The sequence below is a fragment of the Cavia porcellus genome, unplaced genomic scaffold (genome assembly GCF_034190915.1).
Source record: "Cavia porcellus strain 051 isolate PalLab524CR breed Dunkin Hartley unplaced genomic scaffold, mCavPor4.1 scaffold_9, whole genome shotgun sequence".
In the NCBI taxonomy this organism is placed as follows: Eukaryota; Metazoa; Chordata; class Mammalia; order Rodentia; family Caviidae; genus Cavia; species Cavia porcellus.
This window is the reverse complement of record NW_026947492.1, coordinates 3,762,996-3,788,954: the sequence shown is the minus strand read 5'-3', so window position 1 is coordinate 3,788,954 and position 25,959 is coordinate 3,762,996. Positions and strand designations below refer to the sequence as shown.

The window sequence follows — 25,959 nt, the reverse complement described above, 5'->3', positions numbered from 1 at the left end:
TCTTAAAACTGCTCAGTTTGCTATCAGTATTGTAACAAAGATTAAAATGTACAAGAAGAAAAACCTGCAGACAATTCTGGTAAGCCAGACGGCTTTAGAAAATGGTTGTGCCCAGTGTTTATGGTACCCATATTCCTGCCATGGTGCTGAAGCTTGAAATGTGGAAAAGGCCCTCTAGACTTCGCTAGCAGGATCAAGTCTTCTGTGGTAATCACTCTCACCAAGCACGATTTAATAGCACATCCTAGCATCCTAGCAGGTAGCTTAAGTTACTCCTGGTCCTTGGAAAACAGTGAATTTCTTCAAATAAATTAATTGGAGGAATTAAAATCTGAAAATCAGCTGAAAACAACGTAATACTAAAAATCAGTGTAAACACGAGTGACACGTATTAAAGGACCTACGGCAGACCCTCAGAACCAAAAGGCATCCAAAATCCAAAGCCATATGGCTGTGCAAAAGGGAGAAAGGTCAAGGATTTGACAAAAAAGTTAATGTAACAGTGCTTTGAAAAATGGCTTACAAATTAGTATTTCCTAAGGTAGCTGTGGTTTTGGTCATATTAATACTTGTTTGGTCGATATCAGGTAGAAGAAGCATCCATCTGGATTTCTCCCTTCCTTTCCTATTTCCCCCCTTTCCTCTCCTTTTGTGATATCGGGTTATTGGGCCTTGAAGTTACATCCTTTATACCGAGCTTGGTCACCAGCACTTTGTCACTTTTAAATTCTGAGGCAGGTCTTGCTAAATTACCCACGTTGGGTTTGAACTTGGAGTCCTCCTACCTCAGGTTCCCCGAGTAGTGGGCTTCCAGGCAGGTGCCACCAGGCCTGGCTTCACCTGTGTCTTTTTCTGATGCTGTCCTAAAATGTGCATTTGCATTTAATCCAGAGGCAGATGTTGCTTTTCTACCACGGCAGCCATTTCCATCCTGTTCTACGGTAGCAAAAGCATCCCACTACATTAAAATACTTTTTTGTTCATGCATAAGTAAAATGAAACCACTCAAGTATAGTTGATGATTTCCTGGCCTAATTGAAAATATTCAAATCAAACAGAGAGGACAATGGGAAATTTATAAAAAATAATCCAAAACATAGTAGTACAAAATTATTTATTAGTTTAAAAAGGAGACAGAATTTATTGGTTATACAGAAAAGTAAATGGAAAGTCACCTACAAAAATTGCAATTCTCATCGTATAAAGTAGACACTATGACCGGGTTTGAGACCTGGTATTAATGCTGATGTTAGCATCAAAAAATGGAAAACAGTGACATGTAAACGGTGCTTGTGATATTTTGTTAACAGGCTGCATATTTTGAAGTGTCATTAGATGTGGTAGAAAAATAGATAGGCCCATGCCCTGTTTCAAATCAAGTCATTTCTATTAACTATAGCATATGTCACAGTTTGTTTCTCTTTTGTAGAAGTCGCTGGGGGTGGCTGCTAAGGGGGTGAAGTCCAAACAATCTGAGCTTGGGTAGAAGTACTCCGCTGTTCTCAGGGCCTGCAGGTGCTCTGCCTCGCAGGACACGCAGCAGCAGAGCGGGCCGCTGGCAGTGGAGAAGCAGTTGTACTGGGCATGCGAGGGCAGGTGGTAGTAGGTGTAGTCTTCCTGGGGGTAGCCGTGGCTCAGTGTGTCCAGAGAAGGGGGAGAACTGTAGTTCTCTGAAGGGTACAAAGGTGGCTGAGCTGGTGAGTAACTGTAGTCTAAGGAGCCAGACAGTGTGGAGGAATCTGATGGCGATCCCGGGGTCTAAAGAAATGAAAAGAGCAAACAAAGAGCTTGATAACTTAGACAGGATCAAAAGACCTGCACAGTGTGGGTTTATTAACACAAGGAAAGACAAGCAGAGGGGAAAAAACAAAATACCCAGCCCAAGTCTGGAGAAGTAATTTTATTTGTTGACTACGTGATTTCATGACACCATACTCTGTATCAGCCTATTTCTTTCCCAACAATCAATTGTCTTGCTTCACTGGCTTCCTTTGTTATAGCCAGACTTGGAGGATGTTTTGCTCTAAAACCATAAAATCCCATTGTACTGCAGGTCACCTGTACATTAAATCCCGCTGTGTGGGACAATTTAAGTGCAGGTGGCACCCTGACTATTTCCCCACACCCTTGACTGGGGAGAACTAGGTGAGGATGCAGAGGCAGAACCTGGATCCCCAAGGACGCTGCCTCTGAGATGCCCACGCTGGGTAACTACCCTCCTGCCACTAGAGTGCGGTCCCCGGAGCACGGTACTGACTGTCTTCTCCCAAGCAAGTCTACAGTTGTCACTGAGAAAGCCGAATCCAGGCTAGAGGCGATGAAGAACCAGCAGCCACATTCATATATTCTAGTGTATATTGATACACTAAAAAACTACTCAAATTTCTTACAAACTTTATGACTTTACACTTGAACTTTTAAAAATTACAAGTCTCCAAAAGACATCTAAAGTAATCAGATACGTAGATAAATAGATGTTATGGAAACCTTGCTTCATTTTAAAAAATAACACATTTTTGAGCACTTGAGATCCATAAAGAACAGACAATGCAAATTCTTTTTTTTTTTTTTTTCTGATACCAGGGATCGAACTCACGACTGCTTGCTTGCAATGCAGGTGCCTATGCTGCTGAGCTAAATCCCCAGCCCGACAGTGCAAATTCTTGCAGAGATCAGGGCATTTTTACTTGCCATCTCTGACCCAAATGAGTTCTTGTGCCTATAGGACACAGAAGCAACTAGTTAGTAGTACCAATTCTGTAACTAAATCTAACCCCTCAACTTCCCTTTCAGAATGAAGTTTGGGGCTGTGTAGATACAACCTTAGTTTCATTTTTAAGAGTTTAAAATCCAGGCATCATTGGCTAAGCCAGACATTTCCAAGTTAGGAGATATCTCAACTGCCCAGTTTAGAACCCATGAGTACTGCCGCCCATCAACTTATTGGGAAATCATAATTAAGTGTGTATAAAAGGTTTATGCCCTGTAACAAGCAGCTCTCTCTGCACACTGCATTGTAAATGGCTCTCTGGTCATTTCCTTGATAGCATTTGTATGATTCCTCAGATGATGATGCAAACTTTCTTACAAAGCATTACTACCGCATAGAAACAATCCGGTTATATAAAAAATGAAGATAAATTACCAGGCTCTGGTTAAAGCAGAAAGGTGTGGGCTGAAAGTTGTCTGGCAGGCAGTGGGGAACACTTTGTGTGGGGTCCAGCAGCGACTCTGAGAATGTTTCAGTTGGAAAGTAGGAATCAAAGATCTGGTCCAGGCAGTTTGGGTTTTCTTCACAAGAAATACAAGTGGAAAATTCTCGGGGGTTAAAATAACTGGCGGTAGAAGACACTGGTTCAGGCTCAAAATAGAGTCCTAGAGGGGAAAGAGAAAAGGTTTTAAGATTGCAAAATGGGCTTGAATGTGGTATTCTTTTATATTGTGAATACTTTAGAGGGTAAGGTACTTAGAAAGTTCCAGAAAAGTAAATGGGCAGGCCATTTGGACATGCCAGTCGTTTAGATTCCAGTGCCAGTGCAATTAATTTGATTAATAATGTAGTGAGCAATATGGTGTGAGCAAATATAAAGTATGGTGGCTCAGCCCAGGCCCAAGAGGCACAGTTTGATAGCTTTAGTGTGCTGTAAAAGCGAGGCCAGCCAGTCCTTATCTGAGATTTAAGGAAGACTCTCAGCACTGACAGATCTGTCTGAGGCTATGAAAGTACTCCTGATGCCACTGGAAAGAATTCTCTTGATTCAGGGTACTGCTTTCCTAATCTTTTCACACTTAATTTAAATTCTGAGGCAAGAATTTTGAAGAGCAATATGCACATTAATGAGAATGAAAATGATAAAAGCAGAAATCAAGAATGTAGTGTGAAAATTAGTGCTGCTTGTTTAAAATTGCAAAAAAAAAAAAACCCCACAAAATGTTTTCATAGTAAACATGTTAACATGATAATGCAATAAAAATTATTAAATGCTGGACAAGAGTAAGTTAGAAAATATGACTCCTTTTCCATTTTTGTATTAATAGACTCAATGCTCCAAGAAGAGAGGTGTAGAGTGTACCCATCAAAGGGGCTACAGGACGCGGGGTTTTTGAAGTTTCAGGTTCCTCTATGGTTAAGTTAAAGTGACACATTCAGGGGAAGCCATCCGCAATCTCAGGCTTCCCTATTTATGACCTCGCAGCAGCTGAGTGGCATAGCAAGGGATGTTTATGTAATAGTTATTTGTATTGAGCTGGGAAAACTTGCACTTGTTTGAACTGCTCTCTGGGAAGAGAGAAAAGAGGAGGAGGGGGAAGCCCCTGTCGGCTGGGAGCTGAGTGAACAAGAGCCAAAGTACTATTCTAGTGTTCAGGAGCTTCAGTATTCCATGGCATCGTGAGCTAAAAGATAAACAGGTTCCTGAAACATTTTGACTTTACAGTCAGGTTTAGTTACTTGGAGCTGAGGAACTAGAAACAATGTGAGCAAAGTCTTGGGACAGGTGGCAGAGACAGCCAGGACAGACAGTTGAGAAAGCAGGACAGAAAACACGAGCTTGTTCCCCTGCTGGGCTTGCATCTGGTGCCTCTGTGCCCTTTCCACTTTCTGATTGGTTGAATCCCAATTAAATGGTGGTGCCTATCTTAACCCCTGAATCAAGCACCGAAAAGCTTGGAGATGGACTTTTGGAAGAGGGTTTGAAGCAATTGCGGTGCTGGCTGTACTGACCTGCAGAGGACGGTGCGCCTGGGTCTGAAGGGTGGACACTGCTGCCTCCAGACAGCTGCCAAAACAACAATATGACCATGAAGCAAACAGAAGCAAAGAGAAGCTCTGCACAGAGGCTAAGATATTTTGAGGTTTCCCTTTGCTACAAGGTAAGCCAGATTCCTTCTTCTAAAAAAGAAAAAGGCACTTTAAAAAACTTACAACCAGTGTTATATTTTATTTAGATTCAACTTTTGTGTTTGCTTGGTTGAGAGGGTTTTTTTCCTAGTGTCGGAAATATCATCTTGATTTTTAAAAAATTAATGTGAATAATTTTTCTGTTACAGCAATGTAGTAGCTCAAGAAACACAGCAAAAAGCCCTTCTATTTACAAATAAGGACTAACACTTATTAATCTAACTATGATTTAGTCCATCATTTCCCTAAAAAATTTCCTATGCAATCTGGTTTCTTAGTCTAAGGAATTCATGTCCCCTAAAGAATACAATTCCTAAGCTTTTAAACCAGAGTTGCTAAAAATTTCCATGTTCTTACAATCAACCAACTAGAATCAAATCAAATAGAAAACATTGTCTTAAAGCTATAGTCAATGAGTTGGAGCATATCAGAAAATTCTAGTTCATTGTTGGGAACTATGTCAACTTTTTATGTGCTTCTACTACTTTTTAAAATTTGCTTTTTTCATAAGTGTTCAAAGTTTATGAGACTGCTCATGTTAACTATTTAAAGTAAGGCAGCCTGTAATTTCTAGTGGAATGATAACTGTACTAATTTTTTTGTTTGTTTGTTTTTAAATTTCAGGCAGTGGATTTAAAGTGTAAAGGGACCAGCATAGCTCTGGGATTGTTGGGTTCCGGGGATTCTCACTCCTGGACACTGAGCTCCTGGGAGAAACGCACAGTCAGCCACTGCTGAAACAGGAGGTGGTGTTCATTTTGAAAATAATCCATGCTGTAATGTCATGAACCAGGAAACTGGAATCCTTTACTAGCTCTTTATGCAAATATTTGGCTGCAGCTCTGAGCTAAAGGACTTGGAAGGAGTGGGTTTTTAAAAAGCTATTTCATCTTTAACCCCGTGCTTCCCCGAGGCGGCCTGTTTGCCTGGCTCTTTGTTATCCTGTTGTTATCTCGCCAGGTATGTTTACAATATCCTACTCGATATTATCTTTCTAGTTATGGGTTCACTTTCCACTTCAATACAAAGAAAAGCACCTCTCTTAGATTTCAAACAGCATCAACAGCCACAGTCTACAATTTAGAAAAACACATCACAGCTGTTAAAAAACTAATGGTGGGAAAAAAAAGTAAAGTATATTATATCTTTAGATAAGTACTAACTGAAATTTCTCTTTACCCTGAAGGCAGAGGAAATGCATGTGTATGGGTGTGTCAGTGCGTTTGTAAACTGATCTGGCTGAAATAAGTATTTTAAAAATTAAATTTACCAGTCTGGCAGGCACAGCTTCTTCTAGGACAACTCCAAACTTGGATATTTGTCTCAATTTATAACTTCTGTCCATGGTTGCCTTCTTAGAATTCCAAACTGGGGATACTACTCTGGCTTTCTAAGGAAAGAAATTTTCTTCTTGTTTTGTAATATTTCATACAATTAATTTTCTCCTGGATTTAAAGTTTCCTGGGGATGCCCACAACAATCGAATTGGAGACAGCTATTAAACGGGAGGTCTACACCAAAGAGCAAGCATAAATTACTCTCTGGTAGCCGCCTTCGTTGCTTGCTGAGGATGTTCTCCAGCATATCTAGAATCCTGGGTCCTCCCCATGGCTCCCAGGGATGGGTTTTAGGTCTGACTCTCCTGATGCAGGACTTCTGCATGCATGTGAGGGATGATGGAGTCTTCCAGGAGGCAGAGCAGTGTTCTGAGCGAAACAATGCTTCAAGGGTGCTGCTTTGTTTCTCATGGTTGTGGGGAGGAGGTTTAGAAAAGATGTATCCCTGGTCCAAGGAAGAGAAACTGCTCACTGGTCACTGGTCAGTGAAATGTTTTAGATCCTGCACTCACTAACAGGGAAACAATGCCAAACCAATCAATAAGGTTCCAAGAACAATGAGCTTTTCCAAATATAGGTGAGACTGAATCCTACCAAGTACTGAAGCTCTTTACTGAATGATTGCATTTTGTAATGAACATCTTGATCTTTATTTTGGCTCCCAAATCATTTTGCAGTTCCCTCTAGATCTGGTTTTATTAATTGTGTAACCATCTCTAAGTTGACATGGAGGCTGCTAGACTCCTGGTTAGTGTGGACAGATCTGCAAAAAACTGAATTTTGAGAGCCAACAATAAGAAGACTTTTTATACTTACCTCCCCTGGCTGTTAAAGGAGCTAATCACTACGTAGCCAAGCTCTACTGTTCCCTGGAATCCTGCACCTGCATATGCTAACTTCTCCTCTTGTGTGCCAAATCAGTCGACTCACTCCTTAGCTCTGAACTCTGGGAAGAGTAGAATGTGTGTTCCTGACTATCTGGCTTTCAGTCGTTGGCTGCAATTGTGTTTTGGTCGCCTTTCCCACATAATAATAGCTTTTATTGAGCACTCACCATGTGGAAAGTGCTCTTCTGAGTGCTTTATATGCATTTAATTAATCTCGCCCTGGATATTATCTCCAATTTAAAGATAAGGAAAAACAGGCAAGAGCGGCCAAGGAACTTGCTGGAAGTTATACACCCTGGAGGAGCTGAGGTCTGAACCCCGTTCACCTGGCATCTTACCAGGCACAAAAACTGTTGTGGGGCAAATACCCACAGGGTGAAGAAGAGCCAATCCCAGCAGGCCCTCGCTGTCTGATGTGGCCTCACTCTTGAGGGCTCTCAGTAAGGAGCCATCCTCTCTCTGGGGACAACCTGACTTTGTTGGAGTCTGTTGCTGTCGCCCTCCTTGAACACTCCTGAAGCATACAAAGTGGCAGGTGCTTACGACCGCCCAGATCAATTTTGTAATAAGCTAGAACTATGTAAGGCTTTAGGACATTTTAAGAAAGTGATTCTACATGCACTCCAGGGACATGGGCCTTTTCTGCTGAAGACTTTCCTTCCGAGACTGGCAACTTACAGATAAAATGATCTCACAGGTTGAGTTCCAGAAGGATGAAGAGAGAGTGAAGGATGTTCCACAGAGATGTTAACCTGGAAGGGCTCCTCAAACTGAGGTGAATTTCTGAAAGAGATTGTCTGAGTCTGCGGAGTGTGCCTGCGCTGCCTTCCTCACATAGTGTTAATCTCTTTTGCTGCTGGCTGGCTCTCTCTGCAGAACACCAGTCAGCCTTGCACACTCAGCTTTAACCAGTGAGGGTCTGGCTTCTCAAGCCCTGAGCCCATGTCATGCCCAAGCGTCCTCTGGCATCCTGTGAAGTGGGAGCAAGCGGGCACAGACGTTACTGTAACCGCTGAGGCCGCCGGGCCTCCAGACAGAGGGCCAGACCTGCTGCGGCTGGGGAATGAGGGCGGGGTGCAGGGGTGTGAGCTTACGGTTCCCCCCGAGGCTGCCTGGTGTGCCCTCCTCTGCTGCAGCAGCTCCTTCACTGTGATCTTTACCCGGACACCTTGATACACCTTCGGTTTTTCTGGGGAAAGGAAACTGAATCAATTGCCAAGTCCGAGGTTTGGGTGTCTGGCTGTGCAGTCAGGGTATCCTTCGTAGGCTAAAGCACCCCAAACCAAGTTTCTAGATTTGGAGAGCACTGAGTTACAATGAAACAAAACTAAACAAACACCAAACAAACACAGGCTGAGCAGTTTTCCGAGCTCCAGTGGGATGGAACACAGATGGGCACACAGGTTGTTCTGCCCAGGAATGTGGCTGCTGTCCAGGGGACCCTGGCACCTTCCTTAAGTAAAAGTTGAGGCAGTGTGGGGCTCGGGGAGGCCAGGGTACATGGGCCCAGGGGCACTGGGATTCATAGCAGTGAACCTAGCCCCCCACGGTGATGTGACCTTCAGTGTGAACTGTCAGCCTTCTCCCCCAGGCCAGGATTGGCTTCTGGAGAGAGAGGCTACCACCCCTAGGTGCCCCTGGTCTGGAAGGGGCTCGGGAAGCCACGGGACTGGCCAGCCCGGTGCAGAGTCCTCATGGACCTGCCAGACTGACCTCAGTGGGCAGCCGGGCCCAGGGAGCCCCCTCTTGCCCCCCACCCCCTTCTGCCATGTCTCCCATGTCCCTCTCCTCTCCATCTCTCCCTCCTCCTCCCTGGACCCGCTCCTGCTCTCCCTTCTTCCCTTCTCCCCACCCCACCCCTTCCTTGCTGCTGCAGGCCTTTCGTCTCATCTTCTGGGCGCAGCGCGGACTGGCACTCCGGGGAAATCCTCCAAGGATCCCCGGGCCGAGCAATCGCCGGGAGGCCGCCTCCGGAAGGGGCCGCCCCCGAGCTGGCGGGGCCCGGCTGCCCCGGCCCGGCGAGCCCGAGCAGCCCGGCCGGAGCCCGGCGTCCGCGGGGAGGGCCCCCCGCGCCAGGACCGGGGCGCAGCGCCAGGGTGAGCGGGCAGGCCGGCTGCCGCGGGCTGGCGAGCGGCTGCGGTTGGTGGGCGCGGTGGGCGCGGTGGGCGCGGGCCTGGCGACTCCCGCCTGACCTCTAACCCGGGGGCCGCCGCGCGTCCAGCGCGTCCAGCGCGTGGCCACAGGGCCGGGCCGCCAGCGCCTCCGCTGGCCACCGCGGGCACCGCAGCTGGACGCCGGACCCCACTCGCGGCCGGAATCCGGAGCGGAGGTCGCGCCAGGCGGGCAGTGGCCGAGCCCGGGCGCCCTGGCCGGCCGAGGCCGAGGACGCCGCGCCGTGCACGGTCCGGGGCGCGGCCAGGTCCGGGACCGGCTCTCCGCAGCCCCTCCTGGCGGGCTCGGGCTCCGCGGGAGCTGGGGTGGGCTCGCGGGGTCCGACGGCGCACGCTGCCCGCGCCCCGCACTCTCTGGCTCCCCCGCGCCGCCGCGCTGGTCGCGCAGGGTCCGGGCGCGAGGTCCCGGGGCGCGCCCGCGGCAAAGTGGGAGGGCGGCGCGGGCCTGGGGTACGCGGCCGTCCGGAGCCAGCAGAGCGGCCCTGGCGCCGCTGCCCGCCCCGGGGAGCAGGCGCCCGGTGGGAGCGGCCGCGTGGCCCGCGCCCTCCCCGGGTCCCCGCCCGGCCCTTCCTTCCGTGCCCTGACTTTGTGTCTCTCTGTTGCATTCAGGAAAAGCTGTGGAAATACACCTGCATGGAAATGCCCCTGGCCCACACGACCCCACCCCTAGAGAAGCAGCTGAGTTACCGGACATCGTGGTCTGCAGGAGCTGGGCCAGGGCCTGGATGCTGCAGCTGCAGGGACTCAGCGCCTGGGCAGGCTCCTGTGCAGGGAAAGAGGCAGAGATGCGATATTTTTAAAGTTTCACAAAGCATCCGGCTGCACCCAGGTCCCTGGAGCAGGAGATACACAGAATTAATGTTTTATACCTTCGGGTATAGGTTTGAGTTTTTTCTCTCTCATGCCAAGTATTTAAAACCTCTAGAAACCCATGATTTGACAATCAATGATTGCGCGATACTTTCAATTTGAATATTCAAAGGCTTAACAAAATGGACTATCTTCTGCAGAAATCCTGCACACAGGCACTCCACAGAGAGTCCAGAGAAACAGGGAGTGCGGCCTCTTTGGGTCCTGAGCCTTGCTTTTGCTGTATTTTGAGCATTTTGCCCACTTTGCCACAGTCAGAGCAGGTATCCTCAAAGATGCTCTATATTTCTGTCTCAAAGACAGCTCTGAAGCCCAAAGTGATGTAGGATGAGCCCCATCACCACCCGAGCCAGGCTGGCCGGCCGGACTTACTCTCACATGCTCACTCTCCATTTTAAGGGGAAATCTCAGGTTTTGGTGAGTGAACATGGCTGCCAGAGGGTGTGGCACAGCAGGGGGCCAGCCTGGGGCCAGATTTTAGGCCGGAGGACAGCAGAGGCCTTATCCTCGCACTTCTTGTCCTTCTGGCTCCGCCTGGCCACGTGCTGGCTTCCCTCCCCTTTTCATTCCCTTCTCTTCCTGGGCCCCAAACACCGCAGCTTCAGCCCTGAGTGCCAGGCCAGGCCACTAAGACCCTTTGCTCCTCCCCAGGGAGCAGGGGTGCCGCAGCCTCCCGCCAGGCCTTTTCTGAGGCTGGTGTTTCCTCACTGCACAGTGGAGTTCTCTCTTGTGCCTTTTTCTCCTTCCAGCCACCCCTGCAGTATCCTGTGCTAGGAATCTAGAACAGGCCTGGCTCCTCCTCTCATTCTGGCTGAAAGGACATGGATTCCTGTGGAGGGCTTCTCACTTTGAGGGGATTTGAGATCAGACTGCCCTTCTGAGCCCCTTACAAGTGCCTTCGAACTGTGCTGGCTCATCTTCTCCAATCACTGACTGCAGCTTTTGCCTGTGGTTTGGAAGGTGGAACAGGCAAGAGCCATCCAGACAGGAAGTAAGCGCAGGCCGGATCCCTCGGTAGCTTCTAGGGGAAGGCAGCGGCATAAGACGGAGCAATGGGAGGGAGGAGGGTCCCTTTGCAAACAGGATGTTGCTGTGAGGCCAGACCACGTGATGGTGACAGGCCTTTGCTTTTCAATCCTTGAGTTCTCTGAAATGCAAAAACAAACAAACAAACAAACAAACCATGCCTAAACCTGAGAAATACCTGAATGCCCTCAAATATGTCAGATGTGGGCTGCAACATAATTGAGCTCAGTAAAAGGATGTCTTCCAGTGAATGGGGGACAAGACTGATTGACAAGGATTAGGAGGCAGGTGGGGCCACATATCTGGGAAAGGATCAGGGGTGGAGACACCTGCGATAACGCCTGGCACTGGCAGGCAGGATGGATGTATCAGTTCATGGAGCGTGTTTCTCTAAAGGCCTCAGGCCTTTGCCCTGGAATGCCCAGACAGAAGCCGGGTCTGAGGGCCGGATCTGAGGAGAGAGAGGACAACGGCCAGTGCTTGGAATCAGGGCGGTCTCTTGTCCTCATAGTCTTTTCTGCTTCTTATCTTTTCTATTCTTTTTCTTTTTGCTTTCATTCTTAATTTTGGGTTTGCTTTTTTAAAACCTGCACACTTCCTCCACCTTGTTTGTTTTTCTTTCCCTCATTTTTCCCCCCCATTTCTTTTCTGTGTTGCTGTTGTTTTCCTTGGCTCCTGACACACCTCTTTTTTCTGCCTTGTTCTGGGTGCTTTCTCAGACTTACAGGCTTCATGTCCTTCCGCATCCCACCTGCAAGGTGGAGCTGAAAAGCGATGCCAGAAGACATCGTGCTTCTTGGGCGCATCGTGCAAGCTGATGCTAGTGATTGGGAGGCTTGGTGGAGAAGAGGGCCGGGGCGGCAGGACCACACTGCTTGGAAGTCGTGGGTTCTGTAGAGAGAGCAAAGAGCGCTCTGTCCTGTTTGTCCATTCGTCCAGAAGCCTCTGCCTAAACCATGACAGCAATCCTGGAGCTCCTGTGTTTGCTGCTATCGCTGAGATTGACAGCAGCTTCAGAAAACTAGATTTCTCCAGGCCTGATTGTTGTTTTGAAAAAGAACCCTTCCCCACTTTCTGCCGAGATCATTAGGCCAACATTCAGGCATTGCTTCCTGGTGTGTGTGTCACTGTAAAACTCCAACATGGGCATTAAAGGGCCGAACACCATGCTTGTGGAGGTAAGGGACAATGCTTTCTAAATGGGTCCTGTGAGTCTGACAGATCTGAATGGGTGATGTCATTGAGGCAACCCACCCTTTCAAGCCCGAGACCCCACATGCCCACAGAGTTGGGTGGTTCTCATAAAAGGCTCTTTAAAGTCACCCGCATTGTTTACTGGGTATCATTTTGTAGAGTGCCCCCATTTCACACATGAGCAAACACGTTTAAAGGGATATAGCAGCTTGCACATAAATGGCAGAGTTGCTATTCAAATTTTGATAATTCCTTGCTCTAACTATTTATTAACTGTTTTCTGATCTTACACAACTTTTTTTTTGGTGCTGAACTCACAAGGTAGCATTTTTCAGGGAGGCACTGTGCTGCTGAGCTCTATCCCCAACTCTGTTTTCTGATCTTTTGTTACAGAAATGTTTAAACTTTTTCGACTTCAACCCACAATAAGGAATTGTTTACACATTACATATAACTATAATAATATCCACATTTCCACAGAAGCTCTTCATGAAATAACGTCTACCTGTGTGTGTGAGGTATTCTGGTACGTTCTGTTATATTCAGTCTTTCCTATCACATTTACGAGAAGTACGTCTTGGCTAGGAGTCACCATTATAATTTGATGACTCACTAAAGAGTTTTGACTGGCACTGAAAAAACATTGCTCTTAAGATATACAAACATATTGCCCTGGTGCTGTGCCTGAGGGTGTCGCTTGGTGCCATGAGTTTTACAAGTATGCACAAGGAGCCCACGGCAGTACAACATATGGCTTGTGACTTTTATGGGAGCACTAGGCCCTGAAATAAGAGGCTGTCCAGAGGTGAGGAGAAACTGTCAATTATGCCAGTAGTGACAATCTGTGCTTCTCAGACTGGAAACACTGACACTTATACAGTAACTGCCCTGCAGTCATGATGGTACCTAAAACCCCAGGTTGCTCCTCCCCAGGGAGATTTTACTAAAAAAAGTTACCGAGTTCAATCTGTTGTAACAGTTTCATCTGCTTACAGATATAATGCGGGCTTTGAGTATTAGGTGTTGAGAGGTATTTTTGAAGTACTGAGAGGGACTTAGGGCCTTTTCTCAGCCCCTCTGCGAGTGTCTAGCCTCTGCAGCACTTGGCTGAAGTCCTGGCTCCTGGCAGAATTTGTGCAGAGGAAACGGGAGCTCACTGTGTAGAAGGCAGGCAGCCACGCTGTGGTGTGAGTAGCCTCGCTGGCAGGGTGCACTAGAGCTCATGCTGCTAGAAAAATACTGTGACCGGTGACTGGGCCATCACCCAGCTAGGTATTAACTGAGCACCAGGCACGCTGTGATGTACAGGGATGCAGAGGTAAGTAGCCCTCGTGTTCTCATCAACCGTTCTGTTCTGCCGCTGCCACACTTTGTTTTCTTATGGGGTTATTTAGTTCATTCATTAGTTATTTCCTTCTTTCTTTTTTTAAGAGTAGGAAGATTTATTGGAGAAAAGGAATGGGAATAGGAATATGGAATAGAGGCATCCAGAATGAATAGGACAAATTTGTATTCAGAGTTTTAGATGGAATATTTTAATTGAAAGGATTTTGGGAGTCTTTTGCATGCAGATGACACTGTAGAGTATTACGTTCCCCCCCCAGTGCAGGAGGTTTTTTTTTTTATTAAACTCTCTCTCTCTCTCTCTCTCTGTCTCTCTGTCTCTCTGTCTCTCTCTCTCTCTCTCTCTCTCTGTCTCTCTCTCTCTCTCTCTCTCACACACACACACACACACTGAAAGACATTCAGTATAAAGGGGTAGCTTATTCCCTGCAAATTTGACTATAGCTCTGAATCCTTTTTATTAATGCAAAATTCTTTTGTCAACTTAATCTTGAGACACTGTTACCAAACCTTGTGGGAAATATCAAGTTCCAAAAAGTTGAGTACATGGAGGAAGCGAGGGCTTACTGGGCCCTAGAATGAATATTTGGCCCAGATAAAAACGACCAGGGAGCCCATTAGATGAAAGCTGTGTAACAGCGTATGCAGACTCTGGCTATTCTCATAAGATATAACTCAAACTTTTGACTTTTCCATATGAAGTTTCCATGAGGAGTAAGCATTTGATAAGAAAAATACTGCTATTCATTTTTTTTTTTGTTTAGGTTTTTTGTTTTGTTCTATTTTTATTTTTTTAAGGCAAAGTCTTGCTATATATATAGTTCAGGCTGGCCTGGAACTCGCAATGTAGCCCAGCTTGGCCTCGAACTCATGGTGATCCTCCTGCCTTGGCCTACTGAGTGCTGGGGTTACAGTCCTGCACCACCCCACCCAGCTGTCATTCATTTCTTAAATGTTTATGTTTTTCTTAAAACATTTTTAGCTGGGGATTTAGCTCAGTGGCATAAGTGTCTGCCTGGCAAGTGTGACGTCATGAGTTTCATCCCTGGTACCGAAAAAACAAAACCAGACAAAACCAAAAAGCCATTTTTATTATGTGATATTTTAAGACAAAAAATATAAAGAATATAGTGCTAAATGCAGTGATGCATTCCTGTAATCTTAGCTACTCAAGAGACTATGGCAGTAGGATTAAGAGTTCAAGGACAGGCTGGGCCACTTAGCCAGTTTCCATCTCAAAATTATATGGAAAAGGGCTGCAGATATAGGTGGGCGCTTCCTGCATTTAATCTCCAGCGCTACCCAAAAATTCCTGATGGAAATCTATGAATATATCACCAGGTTCTTAGAAGGTTAGAAAATAAAATGGTTGTGTGATCTTTCACTTATGACTAAGTTAATTTATTAAACATTAAAACCTTTTGGACTATTCCACTTAAGAATATTTGATTAGGCGAAAAGTTAGCAGAAACATTTATTGATTTTTCCCAATGCAAAAGAACTAATTCCTAGATAATATTTGTTTGATTCACAGGTTTTTCCTTTTGGAACTTATAATATACCGACAATAACATTGTATGTTGCAAACGTATACTTTTTATTAGAGGTTATGGTTAGAGACCTCTGTATCAGAGAGCAAATTAACATGGTGTCATCATTTGCAAATAACTATAGAAGATTTTATTATTATTTATTTAGCTTGACTCTTGGAGATTTTTAGTTCCTGATTTATTCATTACACTTATTTTAATCACATAAGAGAAATACCAAGCAGAATAACTTTTATTTATAAAAATTTCTTAGCAACATTTTATAGTATGTATAGACACTAAACAAATACATCAACATTTTTCTGTGCTACTTGGAAGGTTCTATAATTTTCCTTCTTAAGACATTTGAAAATAGTACTAAATCAATCATCTTAAATATATGAGAATAGCAACCCAGTATTCATGTATCTAAATTTGCAGAATCTGACTAATATTAAATTCTAAAGGTGGTAAGAATTTTCTCATATACTGGTTACGGAAAGCTAACCAGGGTTATGGAAAGCTACACAAGGTTAGGGGCAAACCAGTTTTGTGTCTTAGTGGTACAGTTTTAGTTTAACAAAGACTTACTAAACACCTGCCAATGTTGGGTCCTGAGCTGGTGCTGCGGACACAGGGCTGAGCCATTCGTGATCGCCCCTCCGTTAGCTACACATTCATTCATTCTTTATCTAGAGTGTATGATCCTGCTCTTAACCTGTTTAGAGTCAATGGCTCTTGAACATGATGTGTAAGATGACTAGTTGATTGAGCTGCATAGAAAGGCTACTTTAGACAGAGCCCAATGATTAAGCCTTAGAAGAGGAGGCCAGTATTTGACTTAACATTGGCCATCAACTGCTTTTGCAGTAATTTAAATGACTGAGGTTTTATTCATTATAACTGTATTATTCAGATTTATATATTGAAAAGAGGGTCACAAATACTTTTTCCTGTTTCTATATATTTATCTACACATAAATACGGACCTGCTGTTGAGGTTAGCAATTCTCTTCCCTTTGTGGATTTTCTTTTAGAGCACTTCAGTCTTCTTCCACAATAGTACAATGAGACTGTATTATTAACTGATCTGTGGCAAGTCATAACGGCCATTTTAAAGTATTTATTAAATAAACAAGGTAAAGATGTGGTTTTCATTTCTTTTTCTTTTGAGTTTGAATAACTTTGTAAATGAAATACAAACACGTTCAACTATAGCCAGTGTCTGTTTCCAGTGATTCATGAGATGATTGTCTGTATTGCAGTTTTGCATGAACAAATTTCACTTTTGACTTCTTTTTGACATTAGCATGATCTAGTCAGCTTTCTTTAGTAATTTGAACTCAACATCATTATCTCTATTTCCTTTAAATCTTAAATATATCCTATATCTTCACAGGGTCAAAAGACATGGAATTTTGAATCTGAGCTCTGTAAGTTTCTGCAGCTGAGGGTCAGAGAATATTAGGTTTAAGAAATGACAGGGAGATAAAAATGTGCTTTTTTGCATCCGCTGGTCTTCCACATGAAAAGGTGTGATTAGTCCCCACATGCAGTGGAGAAGTGAGAGTACTCAAATGGGAAATAGGATAGAAAAAATAACTAATATCCCTGCCATAAGGTAGCTTTATTTCACTTTAAAATATAAAATACAGAAACACATTGTCAAGCTAAGTAATTCTAAAAGATCATTTAAAAGTTGGAATTTGTTAACTTTTGCTTCCTCCAACCCATTTTAGTTAGATACCTGAACAGGTTAATAACCAGATGGGATGTGGGCCTCTGTATGTCTCCGTTTTTAATGTTAACCATGCCAAACATTAAAAATCAATTATAATAGATGATTTAAGAAGAATATAGAGATCTTTGCACTCACTCTGAGTCTTAAGGTCTGGTATTGAGCTCTGCTTATCTGAGAACCAATTCATTTTCGAGTTGTCAGGAGATGAATGAGCACAATACGTGAATGAGCAGAAAATAACAAGGGAAATCATATGACTATTTCTAATATTTACTATTATAATCAAATAGAAGTAAAAGTAAGTGGGCACATATATATTATTTACACAAATATTTTTGTGTTGGCTATACTTGGTGACAAATGATGAGCAGTGATGACTATAGTTCCTATAAACTTACACAACCAATCTACAAAAGGAGCTTGAAAGCTTCCAGGGAAACCCCTAACTGCAGAAAGGGCCAGCTCTCTTCTTTCCAACACAGGGAGCCCACCATCCAGGTATGAGTAATCCCTGGTGAGAGATAGCTCTTCCCAAGACACTGCTAAGACTCAGTCCCAAGTCACAGGGAATTAAGAAAGAGTAGCTGTCTGTTCCATGGTTGATGGTGTCACCTTTCACTGCAGAGTCAACATGAAGCAGCATGAAGTTCAGGGTTGGTTTCATCTCCTTTGGGTATCTACTCTGTAGTGGGACTGCTGGGTCATATAGCGATTCCATTTCCAATTTTTCTGAGAACCTCTATACTGTTGAAGAGCTCTCTACACTTGGGAATTTATTATGACACAGTAACCACAAATTCAAGATGTGGATTCAACTGAAGTGTGCATAAACAGGTGAACAGGTAAAGAAAATGTGGTACATAGGTATAGTGTAATACTGCTCAGCCACAGAAAGATAAAAGCCTGTCATTTGTAATGACACATAAGAACCTGGATGACATGCTGACTGAAATACCTCAGTTGCAGAAAGACAAATACTGCACAGTTTTATTCACGTGTTAAATGTGAAAAGTAACTCATGGAATAGAGAGTAAAATAACTTACACAAAGCTGAAGATGGTGTGGGGCAGGGGACTGGGAGAAGCTGATCAGTATGTACAAAGTTACACTCAGGAAGAGTAAGTTCTCGTATGCTCTTGCATGGTAGGGTGACTGTGATCAATATTAATGTATAAAATACTTAAAAAAATCCTAATATAAATGCTTAAAGTGATATATACACTAACTAAACCAATTTAGTCATTATATAATATATGCATGTATTGAAACACATCAAATCGTACCCTTATAAATGTATAGTTATTGCTTGCCAATTATAACTGGAATTTAAAAAGAAAAATATATGTATCAGGCTACCAAAAAGGAGCTGGTGGCCAGAAGGAATGGGGCAGGGGAGGTGGGACAGTGCCACCCAGAAGCCGGGGAAGCTCCTTCTTGATCTGCCCCCGGGCAACGCTGTCCCAGGTGGGACGGAGGATGACTCCCTAACCAAGCATTTCTGCTAGCACTCCCTATACTAGGAGTGTCTGTGGATCAGAAAATACCCTGGAAGGCCTGGGGAAGAGGAAATATCATGTATGCACTTCTACGTGTGAATTAAGCCTTTAATTTGAATTTCTGGACTCCTACATAGCTGGGGAGAGTATAAGACACTGACCAGAGATGTGATGGAGGAACTTTGGTCATTTGGGTGGAAAATGAACCTTAGCCTCCAGAAGATGGTTAGAGGGACCAAGGGGGTCAGAAGATAGGAGAAGGAAGTGGAGCCAGGAAGATAGGAGCGAGGGTGGAGGTGTAATCTGCAGGTCTCTACTCACGCATTTGCAAAGTCAACTGTGCAGGGCATTTATGATGGGTGTGGCCTGTGGACAGGTGCACTGCTTGGCAGGGATTATTATGGGGCTGGCAGCTCACCCGTGAGACTCACCCATGGCAGGTTCCTGCTCAGATGTCATTTTCTTATTTTTATATAGGAAGAGCTATACTTCTCTGACCAGGAAGCCACCAGCAAGGCCTTCCTTCACTGGTCAGGAGATGCTGTGTGCAGTGCTCCTGATGCACCTGTGACAACGCATACCTCTCTAGAGCCCTGTGGCTTCTCAGCATTCTGTACCCTGTTTCCTGCTAACAGCTTAATCTTACTTGTTACATTTTTCTTTAGTATGCACGGATTCCTATTTGTCTGCCAAATGCCCATTTTACTCAGCCACTCAGACAACGGTAGAGAGACAAGGTATAGTTTAGTTAAGGTGATCACTGAACAAAGAAAACAATTTTGGTCTTTTTGGAGATGGGCTCACTTTTGGACATCCTGGGTTTTAGAGCAAAGCTAATGTCATTTGCAAAATCATAGTCTCCTGACCTCACACTAGCTTACCTGGAATAAAGCATTTATAAACAGTATTATATTTTTACATGTTCCAGTAATGAGGCAAATGTGCATAACAATTAAATTTTTAGAGTTACACGGTGTTTCATTTCATGTGTTCTAACCATGTTCTATCTATTCTTCTTTACTAAAGCATACAGATAGTTTGAAACTAGGACAAAGAGCAGACAGGAAAATCATCATGTTTTATGATCTACAAAAACTTTTTAATGTAATTTAGGAAAACAAATTGGAGCCCAAAACGCAGAAGATTCAGAGTGTAAGATGTTGCTAAAATTTCCCCATAAGGCCCCCTGACCTCCCCATAAGTTTGTTTCCCTAGAACCTGGTCCGGGTCCACGATGTATTTAACTAACATTGGTCAGATTTCAGTGGGGCTACAGAGAGGAGAATTACAAATCAGTGCCATTGTCCATTAACAAATGGTGACCTGTCCTAAAAATCCAGCTCTGAATGAGCAGGCACTCCTAAAACAACCTGTGTCATACAGTGCCAACTGAAAAAAAGCCCAGAAGTCCTTTGGTCACCCCCTCAGTAAGCTCGGCGGCATTCGTAGGAGCCCCAGGCCATACTCCCGTCATCTTTCGTCCAAGGTGAAGGGTCATGAAGGGAAGAGGCGTCTGTCCCCTCATCTGGGGAGAGAGACAACCCCTTGGGCAGCAGGTCGTTTGACATGGTCATGAAAGGGGCGAAGGGGTAGGGCGGTGGGGTAGGGTAGCCTGGTGCGTGGTGCAGGTCCTCCAGCGTGTGCAGGGAGTAGGGCTGAGTCCCGCTCAGGGAGGCGCCCCAGCTCGCGCTCCTGTGCTGGGTGCTGCTCACGGACTCCAGCGGGGAGAGGCAGCTGGCGCTGGGTGGCAGCGTCTGCAGGGCCTCGGTGGGAACCGGGTCCGGCTGGCTGAAGGCATCGGGCAGCAGCGTCTGCTCCCACGAGTCCCTCTGAGGAAAGGAGAGGCCTCTGAGGTTACTCTGCTGCAGGGCGGGGACCTCCCCAGCCGCCTGGCGCCCCCAGCTGAGGTCGGGGTGCGAGGCGGCTGCGCCCTCACACACCAGCAGGAGGAGTCGGTTCCTTTCTACTCCAGAGCCGGATTCCCCGTCTGTGCTTGGGGCGATTCTCCCCCAAACATCAGCCGAGGGAGCTGTGAGCGCACAGCCAACACCTACCGGGCACTTCGCTGCTGACAGCAGCGCCCTGCCTTGCACTGCTTTGGACCTCGCGCCGCTCCGAGGTCTGGAGTACCCTTGGCACTGCTGGGGAGAGTTTGACCTGACCCTCCGGAGGCGCAGGCTCTGACCACTGCCCGGCGGGGGCGCTGCCTGCAGCGGGAGGGGAAAGCCCGGAGGCGCCTCTCCAGCCCGCCTGGCTCGGGGTGCGCCGGCTTCACTCACGGTTGCGCCGCCCACTGCGCGCTTAGCTCTGCGCGCCTCACTTTTTCCATACGTAAAATGGGGCTTTCGTCAATATTTCCTGTTATTGTAAGTGCTAAAGGCACAGGAGCAGGCCAGGCGCTCGGCGTGGAAGCCCTGCCGCGGCGCCCTGGGGTCTAACGCTCCGCCTTGGGGTGCACCCCACCCACTGCCCTGCAGCGCGGGGCCCCGCAGCTCCGGACCCCGCCCGGCGCCCCGCGCGTACTCACGAGCACGAAGTGAGCGGGGTCCCCGGCGAAGGGCGGCGGCAGCAGCGGCGGCAGCGGCGCGGGGCCGAAGAGCGCGGCGGGGCCGGGGCCGGGGCCGGGGCCGGGGCCGGGGGCGAGCGCGCGGGGGTCCGCGAAGGGCTCGGCCAGGCCGGGCTCGGGCAGCACCCCGGGACCCTGCGCGGCCGCCGGCTCGCAGGCGAAGGGCTTCACCGCGCTGGGGCTGTGGGCGTCGCCGGGAAGCGGCTTGCTGCCGTGGAAGTCCGAGTCGGACAGGAAGGACCTCCGGACACCGTAGTACCCCGACAGGACCGGCGACCCTGTGGTCAGAGGGAAAACCGGGGTCACCCCTCCCCAGGGTCAGGGCGCCTGGGCGGGGTTCCTGGAGCGCGCCGGACACCCGGTTCACACGGCAGTGGACGGAGGTCTTGGAAGGGGCGAAATAAAGCTGTGTTACACTAAAAACACTTGCACCTCAAACGTGTTTCAAGTTCACTCTGCCTTGGGGCTTGGCGTGAGTTCACTTGAGACGGTGCAGAAGCCCGCACCGTGCACCCCTACAGCGCGCGCACCGCGCACCTCCTGGGCGCTGGACCATGCTGGGGCGGAGCTGGGCTTGCAGAGCTAAGTCAGAGCACCCTGGGCATCGACGTTTTATCCGAGAAAAGTCTTTTCAGGACTTTTGAACTATGCGTGTCTCCCTAATACACAGGACTGGTACAAGAGTCTGCTTTTGGCCTGAGATGCTGCATCTCTGGGTGAGGTTATACACATGGCTGCACCTCAGATCAGAGGCAGGCTGTACTCTGTCTTCTAATTTTTTGGGCACTGGCCTTTAAGACAGTATGTCGTCTAGCTTTGGGGTAACGTGGCAGCACAGAAGCCAGATTTAGAGGACCACAATTGTTTTCAGGCTTTGATGAGGCTGGTGTTATCTGCTGCCCTCGTGTGGCCATATCGAATTCCTCTCTGAGCTCCCCTGGGCACGGCAGGTTTAGGAAGAGTCCCCAGTACAGAACATTTCCCTGGGTGGGAGCCCGGGAGAGCTGATGCTGAGGACAGGCTTATGACTCTGGCAGGAAGAAGATGTTTCTGACCCCATAGCTCAGCTGTAGTAGGCAGTACACGGTCATCGGAAGCCTCAAGGTCTGTGGAGCTGACTGCTTCGGTGTTCCAACTGCTACAGGTGTGGTCAGCTAGCTAAGACCCTTGGTGAGGTCACAAAAGGCTGAACTAGGAAGAAAATACAAGTGCTTTCCTCTCTGCCTTCCTCCAGCACGGAGGAGGACTTCTAGAAGGCCTTTATTCCTCCTTATTTGCTGTTCCTCTGGGAGGAAGACAAACTCAATAAGGCCTTTTTGCTTGTTATGACTCGGTCAGACTGATTCAGAATTTGGCCTCCTGAGAGGGCACTTCATTTCATGCTCCTTATATTTTCACTTCTTACGCTTCTTTCCAGTCAGCTTGCAAAGTCCCTGGTGGCAGAGTTCATATCGTGTGCATTTTCTATAAACAAAGGAACATAGTGTCCCCTTCCACAACTGCATGCCAATTCATTCATTTAGCAGAAACAACCAGATTTCCTTTTGAAATTCACTACGTTTCCATCTTAAACTCCAGACCCCAAATGTCTAATTTACTCATGCATTTGAAGGCTGTGGTTAGAGTTCTAATAATACGCATACTTCTCCTGGAGAAAAACAATCTATGCAAATGTAAATTAGTGTCAATAAATCTGCTTCTGTTTCATGTCGTGATTTCATATTCACAGGTGTGGTTAGGGCTGAGACAGAACGAAGAGCAAACAAGGCTTTCAGGCCGTCACGCTGGTATTTCCAATTTTCAAAAACAATTATGCAGGAAAAAAAAAAACCCAAAACCTCTTTGCTCTCTGAGCATATCTTTTTTCTCTTGAAAAAGAGAAAGGATAATTCTAACTGAAAAGAGAAACTGCAGAAACTTCCTTCGGTAGAAAAGAGCAGATCAAGCAAGTCCCAATAATAATAAATACCACCAGGAAACAGAGTGTAGAAGCATCATGTACCGTATCTGGGCTTCTCTGCGGCTTTTCTTTCTCTCCCTTTTCTACCTCTGAAGGTGCTCAAGCACTGGAAAGGGCTGGGACACTTTTAAGTTTGATATCTGGAAGAGATCTGTGTGTGTGTATGTGTGTGTGCATGTGTGTGTATGTGTGTGTGTGTGCGTGTGTGTACCCAGCACTCGTATTCACCATGTCCTTTCCCATCCCCATAGGAACATTTAATGGGACATAGGTGATGGGATCAATAATATAGCAAATAGTTGAATTTTAAAAATTTATCAAAGACACATTGCCGTTAACCCCCTTAGAAGGCGCCCTCTCAGTTCAAACACACTAACCCCATCTTTGCTACTTGTTGAAGCAGTGCTGGATGTCTTTTCTGGTGAAAGTCTTTAGCTGAATCGTTATTGCTGCCTCAGTGTCCTGAACTGATTAAAAACATTTACGTATCCTGGTCATTTTGGGTTTGAGGAGGAGCCAGAAATTGCACGGGACAAGATTCAGTGAATAAGCTGATGAGAACACATGGTAATAATTTAAGAGCTGATTTTCCATTGGGTGGCACTCAGTAGTAGTCTTCGCCATATTCAGATCAAACTTTGTGCAAGGTACTCATTAGAGAGGACTTTCAGAATGTGGCAAGAATTATGGGATAAAGCATTTACACTGAAAGGGAGTATTGTAAAGGGGATTAATGACAATGTGTCTTTTACTATAATCATATTTTTGTTTTAAACACACACTGTATTTTGATTGGCTCTTGTATGCCCTGAAATGAACACAATATTCTGAACTACCTGCCTGACATACAGAGAGCACCCAACATATGGTAAAACATAGACCTTTCCCCCAGGTCTCTTTCTCTATCGATCTGGGGCGGGTACATCCTCTATAAGATTTTGGTGGCAGAATGAGACATTTAAAAGTGAATGGATAAAGAAAATGCATATATACACAATAGAGTACCACTTAGCCCTAAAGAAGGACAACACTGTGTCACATGCAGAAAACTGGGTATCTGGAGTCCATAATGCTGAGTAAAATGAATCAGATACAGAAGGTTGACTATCACATGGTTTCTCTTGAAGTATTTATACTTGAAGTATAAATAATCTGAAAAGCAAATATATATGAAACAAGAAGACAGACTTGGTGAATTTGGGGAGTGATGGGAGGGAGGCAAATGGAAAAGGAAATAAAAGAATTAAGATACAATATGTACCAAATCCCCTGATGATTTCTTTTGTGTTTTGCAAACATATACTAAAAATAAAACCTGTAAATGCTCTTGTCTTTGCCCAAAAACCTCTTTCCAGGCAGAGGATCAGAAGGCTTCCTCCAAAACACCCTGGGTTCTAAGTTCAGGAATGGTTGAAGGAGCTCTCTCTTCATGATTTTGTGACTTAAGACAATTGAAGTTATTTTTTAAATTTAAAAATACTTATCACCGTAAAGACCCATTATCATGAGTCCTGCTCACATTACTCACCCTGACCGCCAACACGCTCATCTTTCTCCCCACTTTCTGTAACAGCCCTGGAATCTTCCCGCCTGACCATCTTCAGGAGGTGCGAGAAACAGTGCCCTAAGTGCCGCTGCCCAGTGCCGCCCAGAGGAAAAGAGGCTGGTGCAAACCTCAGGGGTCCTCACCCTCCTCACTGGGGCCACAGCCCCACTTCCGGCTCTTCTCCAAAGTTCAGATGACCATGAAAACTAAACATTTTGAGCCAGTTCAGGACACTGAGGCAGCCACGACAGTTCAACCAGAGGCGTGGGAGCAGACTCGCAGAAGGTGGCACGGATGAGACAGTGTATAAAAAACTCATTGTGGAGAAGCAAAGCTGCTAAGGATGTGAGGCACTTAGGAACACAGTAAAAAATGCAAACACTCAGTTTGAACTCAAGGGAATTAGTAGCCTGCTAAATTGAAAGCACTCACCTGGCATCCCGACGAACGGAGGCTGGGAAGAACTCACACTGCCCTGGAAGGGAAGCAGAACACAAGTGTTTTCTACTGTAGGTGCAAGTTTGGAATTAATTGAAACACCAGGACTATATTCTACAAGTTTCATTTTCTGATACTCGGAGATGTTACTTGAAAAGTTGGGTTGGGGAAGTCAAGACACAGGGAAACCAAACTTGTGGATTCTTGTAAGCGTGCCAGAAAGTGTTTTATTATTTGCATTAATGCTCCTTCTTAATATATATTAAGTATCTCTACAAATGCATTTGCACGTGTTATGCATACGCCTAGCATTTGGCTTCAACCTTGAATAGCTAGTTTTAATTGTTGGGCTCCACATAGTATAAAAGCTCCCTGGGTATAGGAACCTTGACTGTGGCTTTTCTTATTTATCCAAACAGAATGTGATTCATAATAGATGTAATAAAAACACATGGAATGGCAATGCTGTTCTGAAAAGCCCAGATGTGGGAGGCTGGGGGATGTGAGAGGTTGACTTATGTCCAACTAAAAGATAGATTGTAGTCGTCAACTTTGGTAGCCATGAATGTAACCTTATTTGGCAGTAAGATCTTGACGACATAATTAGTGAAATCAAGCTGTTATATTGAGTTGGAGTCGATCCAGAAGGTCATGTGATGACAGAGGCGGAAATACAAATGGCGTAAACTCAAGTCATGGATGGTCGAGGATGGCCAGCAACCTCTGGAGGTTAGGAAGAGGCAAAGAGAAATCCTCCCCCGGGAAGCTTCCGGACAGCACGGCCCTGTCCACACCTTGACTCCAGACATCTGCCTTCAGCTTGCGAGACAGCATTTTGCTCCTTCTTTAATTCATTCCATTTGTTGTGATTTATTACTGCAGCCCTAGAGAGCTAATGCAGGGTTGGCCAAGGACGACACAGGCAGACCATGGTGGCGTGAGAGGTGCCGTGCT

At 46.0% G+C, this 25,959-nt stretch overlaps 2 protein-coding genes across 4 annotated transcripts; both read right to left on the bottom strand.

Moving 5' to 3' along the window:
* Positions 1–1,097: 1,097 nt before the first annotated feature.
* Positions 1,098–9,266, bottom strand: Pou2af3 (POU class 2 homeobox associating factor 3). 3 transcript variants are annotated; one of them, XM_013155668.3, is made up of 6 exons: positions 8,982–9,266; positions 8,219–8,313; positions 6,171–6,290; positions 4,724–4,778; positions 3,146–3,375; positions 1,098–1,758 (listed from the first exon to the last, which is right to left on the bottom strand). In XM_013155668.3, the coding sequence occupies exons 3-6, from the start codon at positions 6,243–6,245 to the stop codon at positions 1,390–1,392; spliced, it is 729 nt and encodes a 242-aa protein (XP_013011122.1). In that variant the 5' UTR covers positions 6,246–6,290; positions 8,219–8,313; positions 8,982–9,266; the 3' UTR covers positions 1,098–1,389. The 3 variants fall into 3 exon arrangements, with proteins under 3 accessions (XP_013011122.1, XP_013011121.1, XP_063111797.1); XM_013155667.3 differs by lacking the exons at positions 8,219–8,313; positions 8,982–9,266 and adding an exon at positions 7,497–7,772; XM_063255727.1 differs by lacking the exons at positions 8,219–8,313; positions 8,982–9,266 and having other exon boundaries at positions 4,724–4,891.
* Positions 9,267–19,569: 10,303 nt separating this feature from the next.
* On the bottom strand, positions 19,570–25,006 carry Pou2af2 (POU class 2 homeobox associating factor 2). The gene is made up of 3 exons (XM_063256830.1): positions 25,000–25,006; positions 21,023–21,369; positions 19,570–20,324 (listed from the first exon to the last, which is right to left on the bottom strand). Exons 1-3 carry the CDS (start codon positions 25,004–25,006, stop codon positions 19,920–19,922), a joined length of 759 nt encoding a protein of 252 aa, XP_063112900.1. The 3' UTR covers positions 19,570–19,919.
* Positions 25,007–25,959: the final 953 nt, after the last annotated feature.